Consider the following 19,187-nt stretch of genomic DNA (forward strand, 5'->3'; position numbering starts at 1 on the left):
GTGGAGATAGATGGGGCTCCACCATTGGTATGAGTAAACTCTTCCACAGTGACGTTAAAGAGCTCTGATTTCAATAAATGTTTGAACATAGAGCTGCTTTTGCTCATTCCAAGCCAATGTTCAATAAGTAATTATGAACTACTAGGTACGAATTATTTGGAGAGGGGAGATGTGGTTAAAATACGCACAAAAGTATCACTAGAGATAGTTCCATCCTTATGGAACTTAACAATCCTTTAGAGAATCATGGTATCCACAAACTGGCTAGGAATACTTATATGACAGTGAATCGTGTGGAAATAACTCGTATTTCAAGTCATGTTTAGAAGGAAATTGGAAAAGCCATTCCTGTTGCCCAATTATAATCTGTAAAGCACTGAACAATTAAAATATAATCACATTTATTTATGTTTACAGTCAGCACTTGTGTATTATACCAAGCAAGGGACACTGTTATGAGTGACCTAGATCTGTAGATGGTTAGCTACCTAGATCTATAGATGATTAGCTTTACTAAGTTGGAGAAGATAGTAGAAAATGAAAAAAGTGGATTCTGAACTTCCATTTCAGTTTACCAGAAGATATTCTTACTATTGATGGTAGAGCTATTTTCTTCACAAGTAGTTATCTTTGTTGCTGTCCTCTTCCCCTAGTAAGATTATATAGAAAACTGAGTCCTTTGATATTTATTGTTTACTATTTTTTCAGTTCTCTATGAATTTTATGCTGTTCTAGTTTATAATCTCATGTAGGATTGTAGATGATCAGTGGATGTTGGCAATTTGATCTCTGGTTCCACTGACTTTTCTAAAACCAATTTGAACATCTGGAAGTTCATGGTTCACATATTGCTAAAGCCTGGCTTGGAGAATTTTAAGCATCACTTTACTAGCATGTGAGATGAGTGCAGTTGTGCGGTAGTTTGAGCATACTTTGGCATTGCCTTTCTTTGGGATTGGAATGAAAACTGACCTTTTCCAGTCCTGTGGCCACTGCTGAGTTTTCCAAATTTGTTGGCATACTGAGTGCAGCACTTTCACAGCATCGTCTTTCAGGATTTGAAATAGCTCAACTGGAATTCCATCACCTCCACTAGCTTTGTTTGTAGTGATGCTTCCTAAGGCCCACTTGACTTCACATTCCAGGATGTCTGGCTCTAGGTGAGTGATCACACCATCGTGATTATCTGAGTTGTGAAGATCTTTTTTGTACAGTTCTTCTGTGTATTCTTGCCACCTCTTCTTAATCAAATTGCCAACATCCACTGGATAATCAAAAAAGCAAGAGAGTTACAGAAAAACATCTATTTCTGCTTTATTGACTATGCCAAAGCCTTTGACTGTGTGGATCACAATAAACTGTGGAAAATTCTGAAAGAGATGGGAATACCAGACCACCTGACCTGCCTCTTGAGAAACCTGTATACAGGTCAGGAAGCAACAGTTAGAACTGGACATGGAACAACACACTGGTTCCAAATAGGAAAAGGAGTACGTCAAGGCTGTATATTGTCACCCTGCTTATTTAACTTATATGCAGATTATATCATGAGAAATGTTGGGCTGGAAGAAGCACAAGCTGAAATCAAGATTGTGGGGAGAAATATCAATAACCTCAGATATGCAGATGACAAAACCCTTATGATAGAAAGTGAAGAAGAACTAAAGGGCCTCTTGATGAAAGTGAAAGAGGATAGTGAAAAAGTTGGCTTAAAGCTCAACATTCAGAAAACTAAAATCATGGCATCCAGTCCCATCACTTCACGGCAAATCAACGGGGAAACAGTGTAAAGAGTGGCTGACTTTATTTTTCTGGACTCCAAAATCACTGCAGATGGTGACTGCAGCCATGAAATTAAAATACTCTTACTCCTTGGAAGGAAAGTTATGACCAACCTAGACAGCATATTAAAAAGCAGAGACATTATTTTGTCAACAAAGGTCTGTCTAAGTCAAGGCTATGGTTTTTCCAGTGGTCATGTATGGATGTGAAAGTTGGACTATAAAGAAAGCTGAGCGCCAAAGAATTGATGCTTTTGAACTGTGGTGTTGAAGAAGACTCTTGAGAGTCCCTTGGACTGCAAGGAGATCCAAGCAGTCCATCCTAAAGGAGATCAGTCCTGGTTGTTCATTGGAAGGACTGATGTTGAAGCTGAAACTCTAATACTTTGACCACCTGATGCGAAGAGCTGACTCATTGGAAAAGACCCTGATGCTGGGAAAGTTTGAGGGAAGAAGGAGAAGGGGACGACAGAGGATAAGATGGTTGGATGGCATCACCAACTCAATGGACATGGGTTTGGGTGGATTCCGGGAGTTGGTGATGGACAGGGAGGCCTGGTGTGCTGCAGTTCATGGGGTCGCAAAGAGTTGGACACAACTGAGCGACTGAACTGAGGATTGTAGTTAGGATCACATAATTTTTAAAAAAATTTTATTGGAGTATAGTTGACTTACAATGTTATATGAGTTTCAGGTGTATAGCAAGTTGTTTCAGTTATACACATTCATATATTTATTCTTTTTCAGATTATTTTCTCATATAAGTCATCACAGAATATTGAGTAGAGTTCCCTGTGCTATACTACTACGGGGCTTCCTGGGTGGCTCAGATGGTAAAGAAACCGCCTGCAAAGCTGGAGACATGTGTTTGATCCCTGGGTTGGGAAGATCCCTGGAGGAGGGTATGGCAACCCACTCCAGTATTCTTACCTGGAGAATCTCTGACAGAGGAGGCTGGCGATGGGGTTGCAAAGAGTCAGACCTGACTGAGTGACTAAGCACAGCACTTCAGCATACTACTATACTACTATATAGTAGTGTGAATATGTTAATCCCAAACTCCTGATTTATCCATCTTCTTCACGCTTGCCCTTTGGTAACCATAATTTTGTTTTCAATCTCTGTAAGTCTATTTTTGTTTTGTAAGTAAGTTCATTTGTATCATTTTTTTAAATAGATTCTACATATGAGTGATATCACGTGGTATTTGTCTTTTTCTGTCTGTGTACTTAGTATGGTAAGTCCATTCATCCCTAGGTCCATCCATGTTGCTGTAGGATCACATAATTTATAATGCTTTTGGCAAAGATTCTGTTCCTTGATTTGTCCAGATAGGTGGTTGGTTCACAGCAGATTAAAACTAATCCTAGGTACTTTCTTCCTTCAAACAATCATCATTTGACAGCAAAAAAATTCTCTTTACAAGCATATAGCCCACTAGGGAATTGTTATTAAAGCATAGTTATAAATATTAATAAATATTTCAAGTCTTTTTGGTTGATTTACTTATCAGGTATGTGCACTTAGAGGCATTAAGTCCAGATTGACATTTCCTCATCAAGGTAATTTCTTGAAGAGATTTAAGTGAATAAAAAAGTCTGTTCTAAACATTTAGAATTCTGACATTAGAATTCTAAAACATTTAGAATTATTACAAGTACATAGAACTGTTAAAAGATTAATATAGAAATAACCAGTTAATATAAAACACAATTTTAAAATATGGTAGTTAGTATGCAGTGAAAGTGAGTAGTGGATAGAAAATTTTGATGAACTAGCTTTTTATGTATTAATTTTTCTAGTCTTAAAAGAGGCTTAAAATTATTTTCCCTGATTATTAATGCTAACATTTAATCATACTTTCTTCTTGTACTTATCTATTCTAAAACAGGATGCAGCTAATTCTTTAAGTCCTGGACCATGGTGATATAACATGAATTTTATGATTTCAGAGGCATGGATTTAATAATAACTTGATAACAATAGTTACTTATCACCTATATTTGTTTTTCAGATTAACTTACAAGTAGTTTAGTGGTAAAATTCTAAGAATGGAAACTGGCCAAAAATAAAATTTGTTTTGAAAGCTTTAATCTCATATGAGGTGATATAATTTTTTTATCAGTGTCACTGATTATTTAAATAAGGATGCCTTAAAGTTTCAATAGTGTTATGTTCCTGCCTTCATAAAGATATTTCATAGCAGCATATTATTTTAACACTTTTATGTAAAGTAGTATATCACCAAACATAAAGAGGGTGCTAACACTTTTATTTACATTTCAGTTGAATTTCTGCACTTTTCCTTCTTTTTTTCCTGGTCTGTGATCCATTTCTGTCTTAATAGGGCAGCTGACAGTTCTTTTCAAGTGTACTTAGAAAGGCAAAAGAGCCCTTTTCATAGTACTTATAAGAGGTCATGCTTCTGTTTTTCAGTTTGAATTTGATACTGCTTCATGAATTGCTGGGTATGAAAGATTAGGAAGTAGGTCCAGTGGTCAAATTTTACCTGCCCACCCGGACTTTGCCCTGAGGTCAAACTCCTGGTACTTGCTGTTCTGAATAGAGGAGTTGATGACAAGTATGAGCTGATACAAGAGGAAAGTTAGAACCATATCAAAGCTGAAGGCAAGAGAATTGGGACTCAATGAGAGACTGTAGCTAAAAGATGGATCATCAGAATTGCCCTCTTCTAAAGAAAAGGAAATAGCTGACCTGTGAGTGAAAAGGCTTTATCATCCTGCCAATCACATGCTTGCTAATGGAAGCCAGTTATCTCAACAACATTTTAAGACCTACTGACCCAGTAGACAGTGTGGAGGATTAGCAGTACTGGTACTGTCTTATGGGAGTATCCTTCCTCACTCAATTTTAAATGTGCTGTTTGAACATGATTTGTCTGTGTATACTTTTTTAGTAAGTAAAGCCTACCATCCTTCTACCCCCAGTTCTGAAATGAAGTCACTAAATGATGACGGACTTTGATAAACTTGTTTGTATCTATTTTCTTTTACGAAGACCATCTCTTTTGTTAAATATAATCTTTCAAATGGATTTCAAAAGAATTTCAAAATATGTAAAATGAAAACCTTAAAAAATTTAAATATTTTATTATAAGATTCTTTATATAATATATAGTATTCAGTAATACATTTTAAAATAACTCATTCTTAATACATAGCAAAACTTCACTAAATGTCACTGAAAAAAGAGGTGTCCCATATAACTGAATTTCCCAGGAAACTAAAGATTAGTGTTTAATCACTAAAACTTTTAAAATGTAGCCAAGTTAGTGAGAAACTTTAAAAATATCTCTCTCACCTTCATAGCTTCTTATTGAGCATAATTCTCACAGTAGACTGAGCATTCATGGCTCACTAATAATCCTAATACCAAATCCTCTTTACTTGGTCCTATTTCACTTTGTGATAAATTAGACTGGCAAGATATTATTGCTGCATCTGACAATATCTTGATAATCCTTCAGATAATAGGGAGAGCTTGAGGTAGGTTAGATGATAATGCAGTTAGATAGGTTTGAAGCTAATAAAACAGTCTCTTCCCCAGAGAATATTGGCTAATGTATCATTATCACCCTCAAGCAGTATGTCCTGAAGTGTCTTTCCAGGAACATTGATTTCTCAGGATGAGAAGAGATTTCTTTAAAAAAGATTCTAAGTCAGCTAAGTTTAGGAAACACTTTATACTCTGATCCCCTCTTAGAGACTTACCATGTGCATTAGAATTGTAAGGACTGAGAAATGGTTTGGTAACCCAACATTACCTAAACTCACAGAATATATCCCTTGCTAATTTGGAGTTGTATTACATGAACATACTTTGGGAAATGCTGCTTTAAGTCAGGATTCTAGCAACACCCTCTCGATGTCTGTCTTTGACAGTTTGGAATGAACATATTTTTTAAGTGATGACTTGGATAAATACATAGAGGAAATATGAATTATATATATAGATTACACAAAGCTAGAAGACTTACCTAAAATGATAGAAGACAGAATCAAAGTGCTCTCTGTAGACTAGAGTGATAAGCCAAAGCCAACAAAGTTACATTTAGCAAGAAAAATGTTGAGTGTTCTATTTAACTTTTTTAAAATTAAATTTTTAAAAATACAGAATGTGGTAAATCTGACTTTTATTATGAAAAAGATCTGGTTGTTTTAGTTAACTTTTAAATGAACCAGCACTGTGCTGGGAATTCTTAGACTGCATTAATGAATGTGTGATATTTGGGTTAGACTATTGTGATTTGAGGCTGTTAAGACTGTGCTTTAAGTATTGCATGATTTGAGAACACATAAGAGAGAATTACAAGGATAATGAGAGATCGGATACCTTGTCATATGAAGAGCCTTTAAAGATGTGATACTAGGGGACTTCCAGCAATCCAGTGGCTAAGACTCTGTGCTTCCACTGCAAGGGCCATACATAGGTTTGATCTCTAATTGGGGGACTAAGATCCCACATGCCGTGTGGCTAAAAGAAAAAAAAAATCTGGGAATATATAGTCTAAACCATTAGAGAGGTATCCTTTTATAGTGAAAATCAAATACGTGGTTCTTATTAGCCTATATTTGAGTCATTTTCTATACCATTTTCTGCTGCCTATTACAGTTCAGCTCAGTTCAATTGCTCAGTTGTGTCTGCCTCTTTTGACCCCATGGACTGCAGCACTCCCAGCTTCCCTGTCCATCACCAACTCCTGGAGCTTGCTCAAACTCATGTCCATCGAGTTGGTGATGCCATCCAACCATCTCATCCTCTGTCATCCCCTTCTCCTCCTGCCTTCAGTCTTTCCCAGCATCAGGGTCTTTGTCAGTGAGTCAGCTCTTCGCATCAGGTAGCCAAAGTATTGGAGCTTCAGCTTCAGCATCAGTCCTTCCAATGAACATTCAGTACTAATTTCTTTTGGGATTGACTGGTTTGATCTTCTTGCAGTCCAAGGACTCTCAAGAGTCTTCTCCAACATCACAGTTCAAAAGCATTAATTCTTTGGCACTCAGCTTTCTTTATGGTCCAACTCTCACATCCATACATGACCATGGAAAAACTATAGCTTTGACTAGACAGACCTTTGTTGGCAAAGTAGTGTCTCTGCTTTTTAATACACTGTCTAGGTTGGTCGTAGCTTTTCTTCCAAGGAGCAATAACCCTGTGCCATAAAAATTACAGTTTTTCTTTTCCTATATAGGATTAGATTCCATTTTCAAGTATTTTATTTCTGGCAAAATAGAGAAAAGAGGAGTGATCATTCCTCTGAACTGTGTGTAGAGAATTTTAGAGAGAATTCGCATTGTGTAAGATATATTTGGAACTCACAGCACTTTTCAGATAAATGTTTTATTGAAATATAACATACATTCAAACAACTCATAGGTGTACTATTACTAATTTTTGACAAAGTGAATACATCTCTGTAACACCCAAATCAAAAAGAACAACTTGACTAGGAAGTACCCCGAAAGAGACCACCAGCCCTCACTGTACTTCTCCCTCTCAAAGGATAATAACTTTAATGATTTCTAACACCACAGATAAATTTTGTCTGATTTTGGACTTTGTGTACATGGAATCAGGACTTCCCCAGTGGCTCAGTTGGTTAAGAATCTGAGTGCAAGGCAGGTTCGATCCCTGGGTGGGAAAGATCCCTTGGAGAAGGAAGTGGCAACCTACTCCAGTATTGCCTGAAAAATCCCATGGACAGAGGAGCCTGATGGCCTACAGGCTATGGGGTTGCAAAGGGTCAGGTACAACTGAGTGTCTAAGCATATAGGCATATCTATATATGTGGAATCATGCACTACTAACTTTTTGGTTCTGTCTTCTTTTGCTCAGTATTATGTTTGTGAAATTTATCCATGTTGTTACATGTAGCTATGGTTCATTCATTCTCTTTGCTGTGTAGTCTACCAGTATATAAATATGCTGTAATTTATATACTGATGGGATATGAATTGATAATAGTTTTACTGTTATAAATTGTGTTAACATGGCATGCTATTGCATGTCTTCTGATGAATGTGCACACATTTTTGTTGAGGTATTTTACCTAGGAGTGGAATTGCTGAGTCAGGGGAATAGGTTTATAATCATTTGTAATAGATACTGTGAAGTAGTTTTCCAAAGCAAGAGTACTACTTCATACTTCAGCCAGCGGTGTAGAAGAGTTCTTTCTGCTCTGTGTCCTTGCTATCACTTGATATTAGTTGTCTTTTCCTTTTCAGGCTTTCTAGTGGGTATTAAATACTTTTACATTGTGGCTTTAATCTGCATTTCCTTGATAACTTATAAAATTGAACTCCTTTTCATTTATCTGTTGTCTATTTGAATATCCTCTTTTGTGAATAACCTTTTCAAGTTTTTGCCATTTATTTTTCAATTTGGAGAAGGCAATGGCACCCCACTCCAGTACTCTTGCCTGGAAAATCCCATGGATGGAGGAACCTGGAAGGCTGCGGTCCAAGGGGTCACTGAGGGTCGGATTGTCTACTTCTTATTGATGTCTAGAAGTTCTTTGTATATTCTGACTATGAGTCCTTTCTCAAGTGTGTGTATTGCAGGTATCTTCTGCTCTGTGAGTTGTCTGTTAACTCTTACTGATGGCTTTTGATAAATAAAAGCTCATAATTTTAATGAAATCCAATTTATCATTTTTTCCTTCAAGATTAATCAGTTCTTTTCATTGTTCAATTTAAGAAGTCTTTACCTACCCCTGAAATTGTAAATGTTTTTTTCTAAAAGTTTTATTGTTTTACCATTCATATTTAGGTTTACAGTGCATCTGGAATTGATTTTTGTGCATGGTATAGAGTGTAAGGTTCAAGATTCATTATGTTCCATATGTTATCCAGTTGACCCAGCACCATTTATTGAAAAGAATTGGCTCTCATAGCAGTTCAATGTAAAATAATTATAAAACACAAGACTTTGAAACATAAATGATATGTATTTGTAATATACAAGTAACATGCTTTCTGTTGTCCCCCAGTTAACTGTATGCTTATAGTTCATGATTCATGCCATTCCTCATTAACAAATTAGTTATAGGGCTGAGGTTTTAAAATAGCAGCCTAACTATATCCCTACCACATCAAAGGTATTTTTAAAAATAAAGCAGTTCTGGAGCAAGTATTCATAACAATACAGGTAACATAAAAGAAAAAAGCAAAGCGATAAGCCCATGAAGGCAAGAATCATGTCTTTTTTGTTCACTACTGTACATCTATTGCTTAACGCTATTCCTGGCACATAGTAAACAATCAGTAAATGTTGAATAAGTGAATGCAAATTATTCAGCTATATTAAAAAATATTTTTGGTGTGTAGGTATTACCAAATATTCCTAATTTGGTATTAGGAATTGGGATACTCCATATAAGTTAATGTTCCCTATAAAAAACATACTTTAAAAGAAATAAAATTTTCTTTACTATTTCAGTTATTTTTTATGGGAATAGTTCTAAAAAATACATGACACATTTCTCTGCCTTTTCATGTAAAAGTGTAAGCATTACAAACATTTCTTGATTTCTCTTGGTCATTTAGGGATAGTAAAAGAAATGTTGTCATTGCTCCAAAACCAACTGTTCTTTTACGGATAAAGAAATATTTTTAGTAGGGGAATTATAGGAATTTAGACAAAGGCAGTATATGCCTTAATTGAGTGATCAACAATGACTAAATATAAACTAGAACTTAAATAAAGCAACATTTATTTGGAACAGTGAGTCATGAAGAAAGTAGATTATAGTCAGTTAATTTTAGGAAATCCTGAATATTGTGTTCCTCTCTTGTAAATTCACAATTTTATTAGCACATTGAAGGCTTTGAGAGTCCTATAGTTAAGGTATATCCCTCCCTCCCACCACCACCATCAGGCTTGTTTGAGTATAAAATACTTAAAAAAAAAAAAAAAAAAGTCTCTGGGGACTGCCCTGGCGATCCCATGGCTAAGACTCCTAGCTCCCAATGCAGAGGACTCACGTTCGATTGCTGTTCAAGGAACTAGATCCCATATGCCACAACTAAGAGTTTGCATGCCAAAACTGAAAGATCCTGCATGCTGCAGCTAATACCATGTGCAGCCAAATAAATAAATAAATGAATTTTTTTTGGTAAGAGAAAGAACAGAAAGTCCAAGTATGAATCCACACAAATATAGTCTTAAAAAAAAATCTCTTACTGTCCTGCAAATCAGTGCTCTATAGCACAGTTTGAAAACACTGAATTACCTGGACTGCTGCAATGCGTTAATCTATGGATTTCTAGAACTATGTTCTGGTTAAAACAGAAGCCTGTGAAAGCAAATAGATAAGCCTTTTAGTAGATAGATGAAATTTAAATATTAAAACACAGATAATACAAAAATGATGAAAAATAGTAGAAAGCTTTCAAAAATAATTTGTTGAACTTCCTTTTTTTAAAAAAAACATTCAGATGATTTTATGAAGGATGGTAATTACTAGAGGATTAATGCTGCTTAGCTTCAGTAAACCAGTCAGTCAGTCATACAGAATAACTTGTTTTTTAAGAAGAATGAAACGGTAATACAGGATTGCTTGTGAAGAATGAAGCGATTTAAGAGGGAAATTAAAATACCAGCTCATATGGAGTTCAGATCCTAACAGTTGTCACATTCCTTAGTGAATCATCAAGGCTATTGTTATTGAGCCACTGTATGCATACTTGGAGAGAAATAAAGAATATATTTGCTACTTTTTTTTCTCCATTAGTAATGCACTGTAAATGAGATGAGAAAATTTTGAAAGAGAGATATTTTGATAAAATAATCAAGTTCTATATTTTGTTTGTTGTGAAGAACATCTCCTGGATTGCCGTTTCCTTCTCCAGGGAATCTTCCCAACCCAGGGATTGAACCCGCATTGCTTGCATCTCCTGCATTGGCAGGCAGATTCTTAACCATGGTGCCACCTGGAAAGCAAATACATTTGAAGTGACTTTTTTCAAGATAATTGTACCTTTCCTTAAGACAGAAAACCGTAATACCTTCCAAATTAAGAATCTTAAAGCCAAAATGTCACAAAGAAAATAGTATTACTACTTAGTGGTACTAATAATGTGGTGAAAAAACTTCTGTGAGTCCTTTAGGAAAAGGACTCACAGAAATTTTTTGCTTGGACAGTTTGTTGGTGTGGGGGTATGTGTCCTCAGTTGTGCTCTGCAACCCCATGGATTGTAGCCACATTAACTTAGCCGTAAGCACCTTAAGATACAAAAAAGAGAAGAGTTAGGGAAACAAAAGCTGCTTTATTCAGTTTGTCTCTTTTACCTATCACCAAGTCCTCCCTGGCAGCAAAGGAGGACTTGTACACCTAAAAAAACTTTTACCTTCCATCACTTCTTTGATCTGACTTAATTTAAAGAATATGTTTTTTAAAAGTCATTTTGTGACCCTGCATATGCATCTTTTATTAATGGTACCCAGGGAAGGTTCTCTGGCTCCCAGAAGAGTCAACGGACATTCTGAATTCTGAATATAAGCCGATTCCTTTTAGTTTTTTTTAAAAATATTATCAATGTCTGGAACTTGACTATCCATATCCTGAGCCAGTGTGACTTCATATGCTTGGAACAGGAGTATAGTACATGCCGTTTTTTAAAGAGGCAGCCCCTAAAACCCCTCTTCCCTTTGCAGATCTATTTTCTTAATTACATATGTCATTAACACACATGCCATTTTCTTTCATGATAAATTCCAAATCTGGACCTCTCAACCTGCATGAGGTAACTCAACAGCCCATTAGCCATGACTATTACTGATTTGACTGATTCTTATATTCTACCACTTTATAGACAGATCTGTTAGGAATGATTTGCAGCTTTTTATTATTGTTTCCTTACGCATTCAACTCCATGAGCAGGAATTGGTTATAACATAGATTGCATTGCATAAAGGTCCTTACATGCCTTAAATCAGGGATTCTAACCTGGGGAATCACAGGTTGGTTTGGATTTATACAAAATCTTTTCTATATGTGCATATTTCTGAGAAGAGGGTCCAGTGTTTTCAGTAGATTCACAAAGGCATCATATGTGACCTAACAGCAGTTATCTCGCCACCACTGCTCCTGGGAAACTGGAAACTGAGCATGCACACACACCTTAAGACGCCTTTGCAACAGGAAGTGTATAAGTAAATTAAACATTGTTAGTGGAATCCTAGAAGCATTTGTAGTAAAAGGCATTATGTATGTATGGATTGTCATTTGTTTATTTACTAATTCATTTATTCAACAAGTGTTTATTGAGTGCCTTCTATAGCCAGCTACTGGGTAAACAATTGAACAGCAGGCAATAAAAGAGCTACACAATCTGAGAGATGAGTTAGCTAGTATCACAGAAGATAAAGTTGAAGATAAAGACTGTTCGATTCAGAAAGGTATCTTGGCTAATAGGATGGAAATTAAGGAGTGTAGAAAGAAAGCCTTTGAAGAATCCAAATGGTGTGCTGAGGAGGACATTATTGTAGAGGAAATCGTCTAATATGATGAATTCCTCCTTCTTTTAATAACTACCGTGTGCTGTTAGGAAACTGTTTCCTGAACTATTTCAATGATTTAGTGAAATCTGTGTGGGAAAATGGTGTATAATTTACTTATGGGAGAGATCTTTTTCATGACATGCTTAATGTTTGTTGCTAAAATTAGTGGATTGTGTGAAACTTGCATTGTAGGGATCATTAGTTCATTGAGTCAGCAGTTACCATCTCTTTGAGTATACTATACTTCATCAGGGTGATGGTAAGACTGGTGTGCCAGCTCTGTATCATGTTAAACTATGAGTGTAGTTCCTTCTAATAATATTGTTTAATAAGGGACGTACCCTGGGAACCCACCTCTCTGTTCTCATTACCACTCTGACCTAATTTCTTCTATCCTTTTCTACATAGTCTGACAATCTCTCTCTAACATGCCCTCAAATCGTTATAAAATTTAGGAAAGAAGGTCAAGTGTACTTCACCAGAGAAAAATAGGAGAAACCTGATAAATATATACTTGTGTTTGACTCAAATTGAACAACTTTGGTTTCTACCTAAAGAAGAAGGCAATGGCACCCCCCTCCAGTACTCTTGCCTGGAAAATCCCATGGATGGAGGAGCCTGGTGGGCTGCAGTCCCTGGGATTGCGAAGAGTCAGACGTAAATGAGTGACTTCACTTTCACTTTTCATTTTCATGCATTAAAGAAGGAAATGGCAACCCACTCCAGTGTTCTTGCCTGGAGAATCCCAGGGACGGCGGAGCCTGGTAGGCTGCCGTCTATGGGGTCGCACAGAGTCGGACACGACTGAAGCGACTTAGCAGCAGCAGCAAAGGGACATGAAGAGCCTTGAAAGTTGTGAAGGAATTGTTAGGCCATAATTCTTGCCTTGGAGACTGGGTGTCTGCCAAGACTTTACTTTGAAATTTCTGTCTTCTGTTACTAATCTTGAGGCATCATAACATACAATTCTTTTGCCACTAGTCCAGTTTATTCTTTTATGATGAGGAAGAAGGCACTTTTAAATAACAATTATTTCCACTATAATTAAACAAATCTTCTTTTGTTTGCATTATATTTGTTACTATATTGTATACACATTCTGCTTGCTTAAACATGCCCCTCTGACTACTTCACAGGAACTTTCTTTAGAAGTTTTAAAGTCTTTGACTTCTTAAAGTATTAATGGGATTTGCCAAAGTTGTAGTATCCAAATGCTTGACTAGATATAGTAGCAGGACAACAAGCTTGTTCACACAGCTCCTCCAGCAAGCATTTTTCCCTTCGACAATCCTAAATTCATTTGAAGTGCCAGAGAATTAAAGGAAGACATTTTGGGGGTTTACTTCTGAATATAACAAGATCAGACATCTCGCAAAGTTTACCTCTAAGGTCCAGATATTAGAAAAGTATGCTGCCCTTTGGGAGAGCTTAGATTAGGAAGGATTAGGCTGTACCTGAATGGCTTTGCCTTTCAGTGTCGTAATTCTGGTGCCTTACAGCTTATGCACTTAACTAGGTATGGAGTTTTATGCTCATACCTTCTTCAGTTATTGATTCAAATTTTAAGCTAATAGATTTTTGTGATATATTTAATTAAGGTTAAAAGTTTGGAGCTGTTTTGTAGTTTTGGAAAGTTGCTCTCTAAATGATTTTTTGAAAGCAAGGGGGAAAAAAATAACATAATAATTACAAAAATAATACATGTTCATGGTTCTTTTTGGTTTTTTAAGTAATTACAAATTTACAAGAAGTTACAAATACAGTTGAGAGAGGTCCTATGTATACTTCACCCAGCTTCCCCAATGGTAATTAATGTTTTGTATAGTTACCTGGAATGGGAAGTCAAGTGGGCCTTAGGAAGCATCGCTACGAACAAAGCTAGTAGAGGTGATGGAATTCCAGTTGAGCTATTTCAAATCCTAAAAGATGATGCTATGAAAGTGCTGCACTCAATATGCCAGCAAATTCGGAAAACTCAGCAGTGGCCACAGGACTGGAAAAGGTCAGTTTTCATTACAATCCCAAAGAAGGGCAATGCCAAAGAATGTTCAAACTACCGCACAATTGCACTCATCTTACACGCTAACAAAGTAATGCTCAAAATTCTCCAAGCCAGGCTTCAACAGTACATGAGCCATGAACTTAAGATGTTCACGCTGGATTTAGAAAAGGCAGAGGAACCAGAGATCAAATTGCCAACATCTGTTGGATCATCAAAATAGCAAGGGAACTCCAGAAAAGCATCTACTTCTGCTTTATTGATTATGCCAAAGCCTTTGACTGTGTAGATCACAACAAACTGTGGAAACTTCTTAAAGAAATGGGAATAGCAAACCACTTTACGTGCTTCCTGAGAATTATGTATGCAGGTCAAGAAGCAACAGTTAGAACTGGACATGGAACAACAGACTGGTTCCAAATTGGGAAAGGAGTACATCAAGGCTGTATATCGTCACCCTGCTTATTTAACTCATGTGCAGAGTACATCATGTGAAATGCCAGGCTAGATCCAGATTGAAGCCCAAGCTGGAATCAAGCTTGCTGGTAGAAATAACAATAACCTCAGATACATAGATGATACCACTCTTACGGCAGAAAGTGAAGAGGAATTAAAGAGCCTCTTGATGAAAGTGAAAGAGGAGAGTGAAAAAGCTGGCTTAAAACTCAACATTCAAAAAACTAAGATGATGGCATCTGGTCCTATCACTTCATGGCAAATAAATGGGGAAACAATGGAAACAGTGACAGACTTTATTTTCTTGGGCTCCAAAATCACTGCAGATGGCGATTGCAGCCATAAAATTAAAAGACGCTTGCTCCTTGGAAGAAAAACTATGACCAACCTAGACAGCATATTAAAAAGCAGAGACACTACTTTGCCAACAAAGGTCCGTCTAGTCCAAGCTGTGGTTTTTTTCAGTAGTCATTAATGGATATGAAAGTTGGACCATAAAGAAAGCTGAGCACCAAAGAATTGATGCTTTTGAGTTGTGGTGTTGGAAAAGACTCTTGAGAGTCCCTTGGACTGTAAGGAGATCAAACCAGTCAATCCTAAAGGAAATCAGTCCTGAATATTCATTGGAAGGACTGATGCTGAAGTTGAAACTCCCAATACTTTGTCCACCTGATGTGAAGAACTGACTCATTGGAAAAGGCCCTGATGCTGGGAAAGATTGAAGGCAGGAGGAGAAGGGACAACAGAAGATAATATGGTTGGATGGCATCACTGACTCGATGGACATGAGTTTGAGCAAGCTCCAGGAGTTGGTGATGGACAGGGAAGCTTGGCGTGCTGCAGTCTATGGGGTTGCAAAGAGTTAGACATGTCTGAGCGACTGAACTGAACTAATAGTTAACTACTGTTATTAAAATCAGAAAATTAACATTACATGCTCCCTGTTTAAAACAAAAAAAATCAAACATGTAGAAATGTATAAAAAGAAGGGCCTCATTTTTTTCCTCCTCGTCAGTCTCTCAGAATCATCGCTGTGTTTCCCTGTAGACCTTTTAAAACGCACATTTAAACACACACACACATGCATCCACTTTGTGCACACATGTAGAATTCTTGGGGGGGAATGGATCATATATGCTATAATTTGCATTTTTCATGCAATACTGTGTTGTTTCATATGGGTAAATATGAATCTGCTTTACTCTTTTTCATTTCTTGTTTGTATAAGTGTGCATTTGGGCAAATATGGAATATTCCTTATCTGTAAGTATTATAGTATGATTAATTTTGATGTACATTGTCAATATGTTACTTAAGAAGTAAGGCTTTGTCCCCGTGGACTGGGAATTATAAGCCAGTGCATAATGTAAATAGAGATAGTCATAAATTTAAATTTTTAAATCATTGATATTCTTGCTTTTTTTCACTGACAGGGATAGGTTAAAATTTTTAGAATAGTCTGCCATCAATAAAAAAAAGTGATATTCTGGCTCTTAATAAATATTGTACATCCAGTAATATTAGATATAAAATCAGTATTTGATGCTTTCCAAAAGGGAACTTTATCCTTTCTCTCAAAATTAATTCACATTTTTGTCTAAATTCCAATTATTCATTTATAAGAAAAATTATTTTCTCTAATAATTTTTTCTTTTATTAAACAGAAATGTTTCTCTTTTTAATTATCAATTTCTTTGAGTTGTGAGGATAATTTATGAGAAGTTTAAATATTTAAATGCTTTGTCAGAAAGAATAATGTACTATTTGTTTCACATACTAATGAATACTATAACCAGAAACACCATATCCACTGTTACGATCTTTTTGCAGCATAAAACAAAATTTAGGTTTTTTGGGCAACTAGGTTGGCCCTACTATATTTGCTATATCTAATGTGAAATCTTACAGAAGTGTTCTGAGAAACCTTACCAAGCATTTTTTATTGAAAGCAGATAGGTTATACATACAAATAAAAGGAAATCTTGTATAATTAAACCATCCTAAATAAGTTATTTAAGCACTTAATTTATAAATTTAGGGAATTAGATTCTAATCTTTATTTTTTTTTCTTTTTTAATTTTATTTTATTTTTAAACTTTACATAATCGTATTAGTTTTGCCAAATATCAAAATGAATCCATCACAGGTATATAAATTTGAACTAGACAATCTCCCTGAAACTCAGTTTCTCCTTTTATAAAGTATAGAAAAGTCTCCACTTCACTGGAATAAAATGGTCAAGTGAAAGTTATATACAAATATGATGAATGGTCTGAAATAGAGATAAAAATGAACAGGTGATTAATGAACTTTGTGTAAAGACTATCAGAATCTTCTAAGTAATCAATGTGTAAAGAAGTCCCGAGAGTCAGGCTGTGTTTGTGCAAATCTTTTTTAGTGGCCTAATTAGAAGCTTTTACTTGTGTGTAAATTTCTCTGCTTTTCTTTTGTGGCTATGTTTTTTTCAGAGAAAAAACACAGTCCTTAAACTTTTGCTTCTCAAAGTGTTCTAGGAAATGTAATTTAGTTCAGTTAACCAGCTTTTGTAGAGTACCCTAAAAGAGAATTCGGAGAAGGCAATGGCAACCTGCTCCATTACTCTTGCCTGGAGAATCCCACGGACGGAGGAGCCTGGTAGGCTATAGTCCATGGGGTCGCTAAGGGTTGGACACGACTGAGCGACTTCACTTTCACTTTTCACTTTCATGCATTGGAGAAGGAAATGGCAACCCACTCCAGTATTCTTGCCTGGAGAATCCCAGGGACGGGGGAGCCTGGTGGGCTGCTGTCTATGGGGTCGCACAGAGTCAGACATGACTGACGCGACTTAGCAGCAAAAGAGAATTAAGAGATATTATGCTGCCCTTGAAAGTCTCGTAATTTGGTTGGAAAGTGAGAACAGACATAACCCCCAGATTAGGTATATGTATATATTCTAAACTTCAGGAAGTTCTCAGTTGCCTATAGAGCCATCCATCCTCAAATTTAGATGGCTCAGGGAACTCAACACTGCTAACATTAAGCTAGCACTTGGAAGGAATGCATTCCACTCATATATTTATAAAACCAAATATTAAAATAAATTTAGGTTAGTGTCTTTTAAGTCAGTAGTGACTTAAGAGCCAAATGTATAATACAGTCATGATGAAAATTTTTGCTAATATATATGGAAAGGATGTGATTTGCTGAAGGGATTAATTGATTTGAGAATTAATCATTATAGCATTTTTGCCTGAACTTCCTTCTTAGGTATACATTACAATGCTTAGTTCTTAATGTTAAGTGATAGTTTAATCCCTAAAGTGTTTTACAATTTATAGTTCTTTTTCTTTGACTCTTTTCTGTTTTCTTAAATGTCAGATCATCTTCTAATTACCTTCAGTCTGTGAGTCAGTAATTTTCATGGTCTGCTCTTCAGAGTCCTGAGACATCCACATTCAGAGGCCTCTCTACCCTTTAAAAACCTCATGGCAGCCTTCTCCGTTTCTTCCTGAGTCTTGGTCATTATCATTTCTGGCACTTCCCAGGCATGCATCTTTCTTTCTAGAAGATTAAATATTTGATTGCTCAATAAAGTTTCTCCCTACTCGTTCTGCTTTCTTTATCCACTCCTTCCTACCTCCCAACCTGTTTCCTGTCTCATTCCCTGTTGTTTTGTTTACTCTGTACCTTCCTGCTTCTTCTAGCCCTTTCTTTATACCTTCATTCCAATGTAAACAGCCCTACGGCTTTTATTCTGGGGCAGAATGTTTTCTCTGCTACCTAATTATGGAATTCTAAGGGGAATGCTACAGAGAAGGCAATGGCACCCCACTCCAGTACTCTTGCCTGGAAAATCCCATGGACGGAGGACCCTGGTGGGCCACAGTCCATGGGGTCGCTAAGAGTCGGACACGACTGAGCGACTCAGTTTCACTTTTCACTTTCATGCATTGGAGAAGGAAATGGCAACCCACTCCAGTGTTCTTGCCTGGAGAATCCCAGGGACGGGGGAGCCTGGTGGGCTGCCGTCTATGGGGTTGCACAGAGTCGGACACGACTGAAGCGACTTAGCAGCAGTAGCAGCAGTAGCAGCAAGGGGAATGCTAACCCTGTAGTAGTTCACTAGTGGTAGCCACGTATTCTTCCACAAGCTGCACAGTGTGGAAGAAATTGATGTTCTCCTAGGTCCTCATCTCTATTCATAGATTCATTGTTCTTCCAGTCTTGAGTGAAAGCTCCAGCCTCTTATACCTCCATCTTTCCTTACCGTCACTGTCCATCTCTCCCTGTTGCTTTTGCAGTCACAGTTTATCTGTATTTGCACTCATCTTCCTTTCCTTCCTTTAGAATCAGATGATAGGTAGCCATTTTATTCAAGGCTCTCTTGTCTTCCTTTTTTATGGGACTTTGTTTCATTACTCCTGAACCTTTCCTCTGCTTTATCCTTTTCC

The 19,187-nt window shown here is 36.7% G+C and overlaps 1 protein-coding gene across 16 annotated transcripts in view; it reads left to right on the top strand.

The window, feature by feature from the left end:
- EXOC6 (exocyst complex component 6) overlaps positions 1–19,187 on the top strand; it is a 193,710-nt gene that overhangs the window by 156,458 nt on the left and 18,065 nt on the right. For 2 of the 16 annotated variants that reach the window (XM_086378613.1, XM_086378615.1), the window contains one exon: positions 2,529–2,977. The exons of 13 other annotated variants lie outside the window; for them this stretch is intronic. In XM_086378613.1, coding sequence (XP_086234739.1) covers positions 2,529–2,567 — 39 coding nt within the window. In that variant the 3' untranslated portion in view covers positions 2,568–2,977. Of the gene's footprint in view, positions 1–2,528; positions 8,438–19,187 lie in introns of those variants that run through there. One more of the 16 variants, XM_086378614.1, reaches the window with a different exon arrangement.

The sequence above is a fragment of the Bos grunniens genome, chromosome 26 (genome assembly GCF_055505025.1).
Source record: "Bos grunniens cultivar Pamir isolate PY7600 chromosome 26, Bosgru_T2T1.0, whole genome shotgun sequence".
In the NCBI taxonomy this organism is placed as follows: Eukaryota; Metazoa; Chordata; class Mammalia; order Artiodactyla; family Bovidae; genus Bos; species Bos grunniens.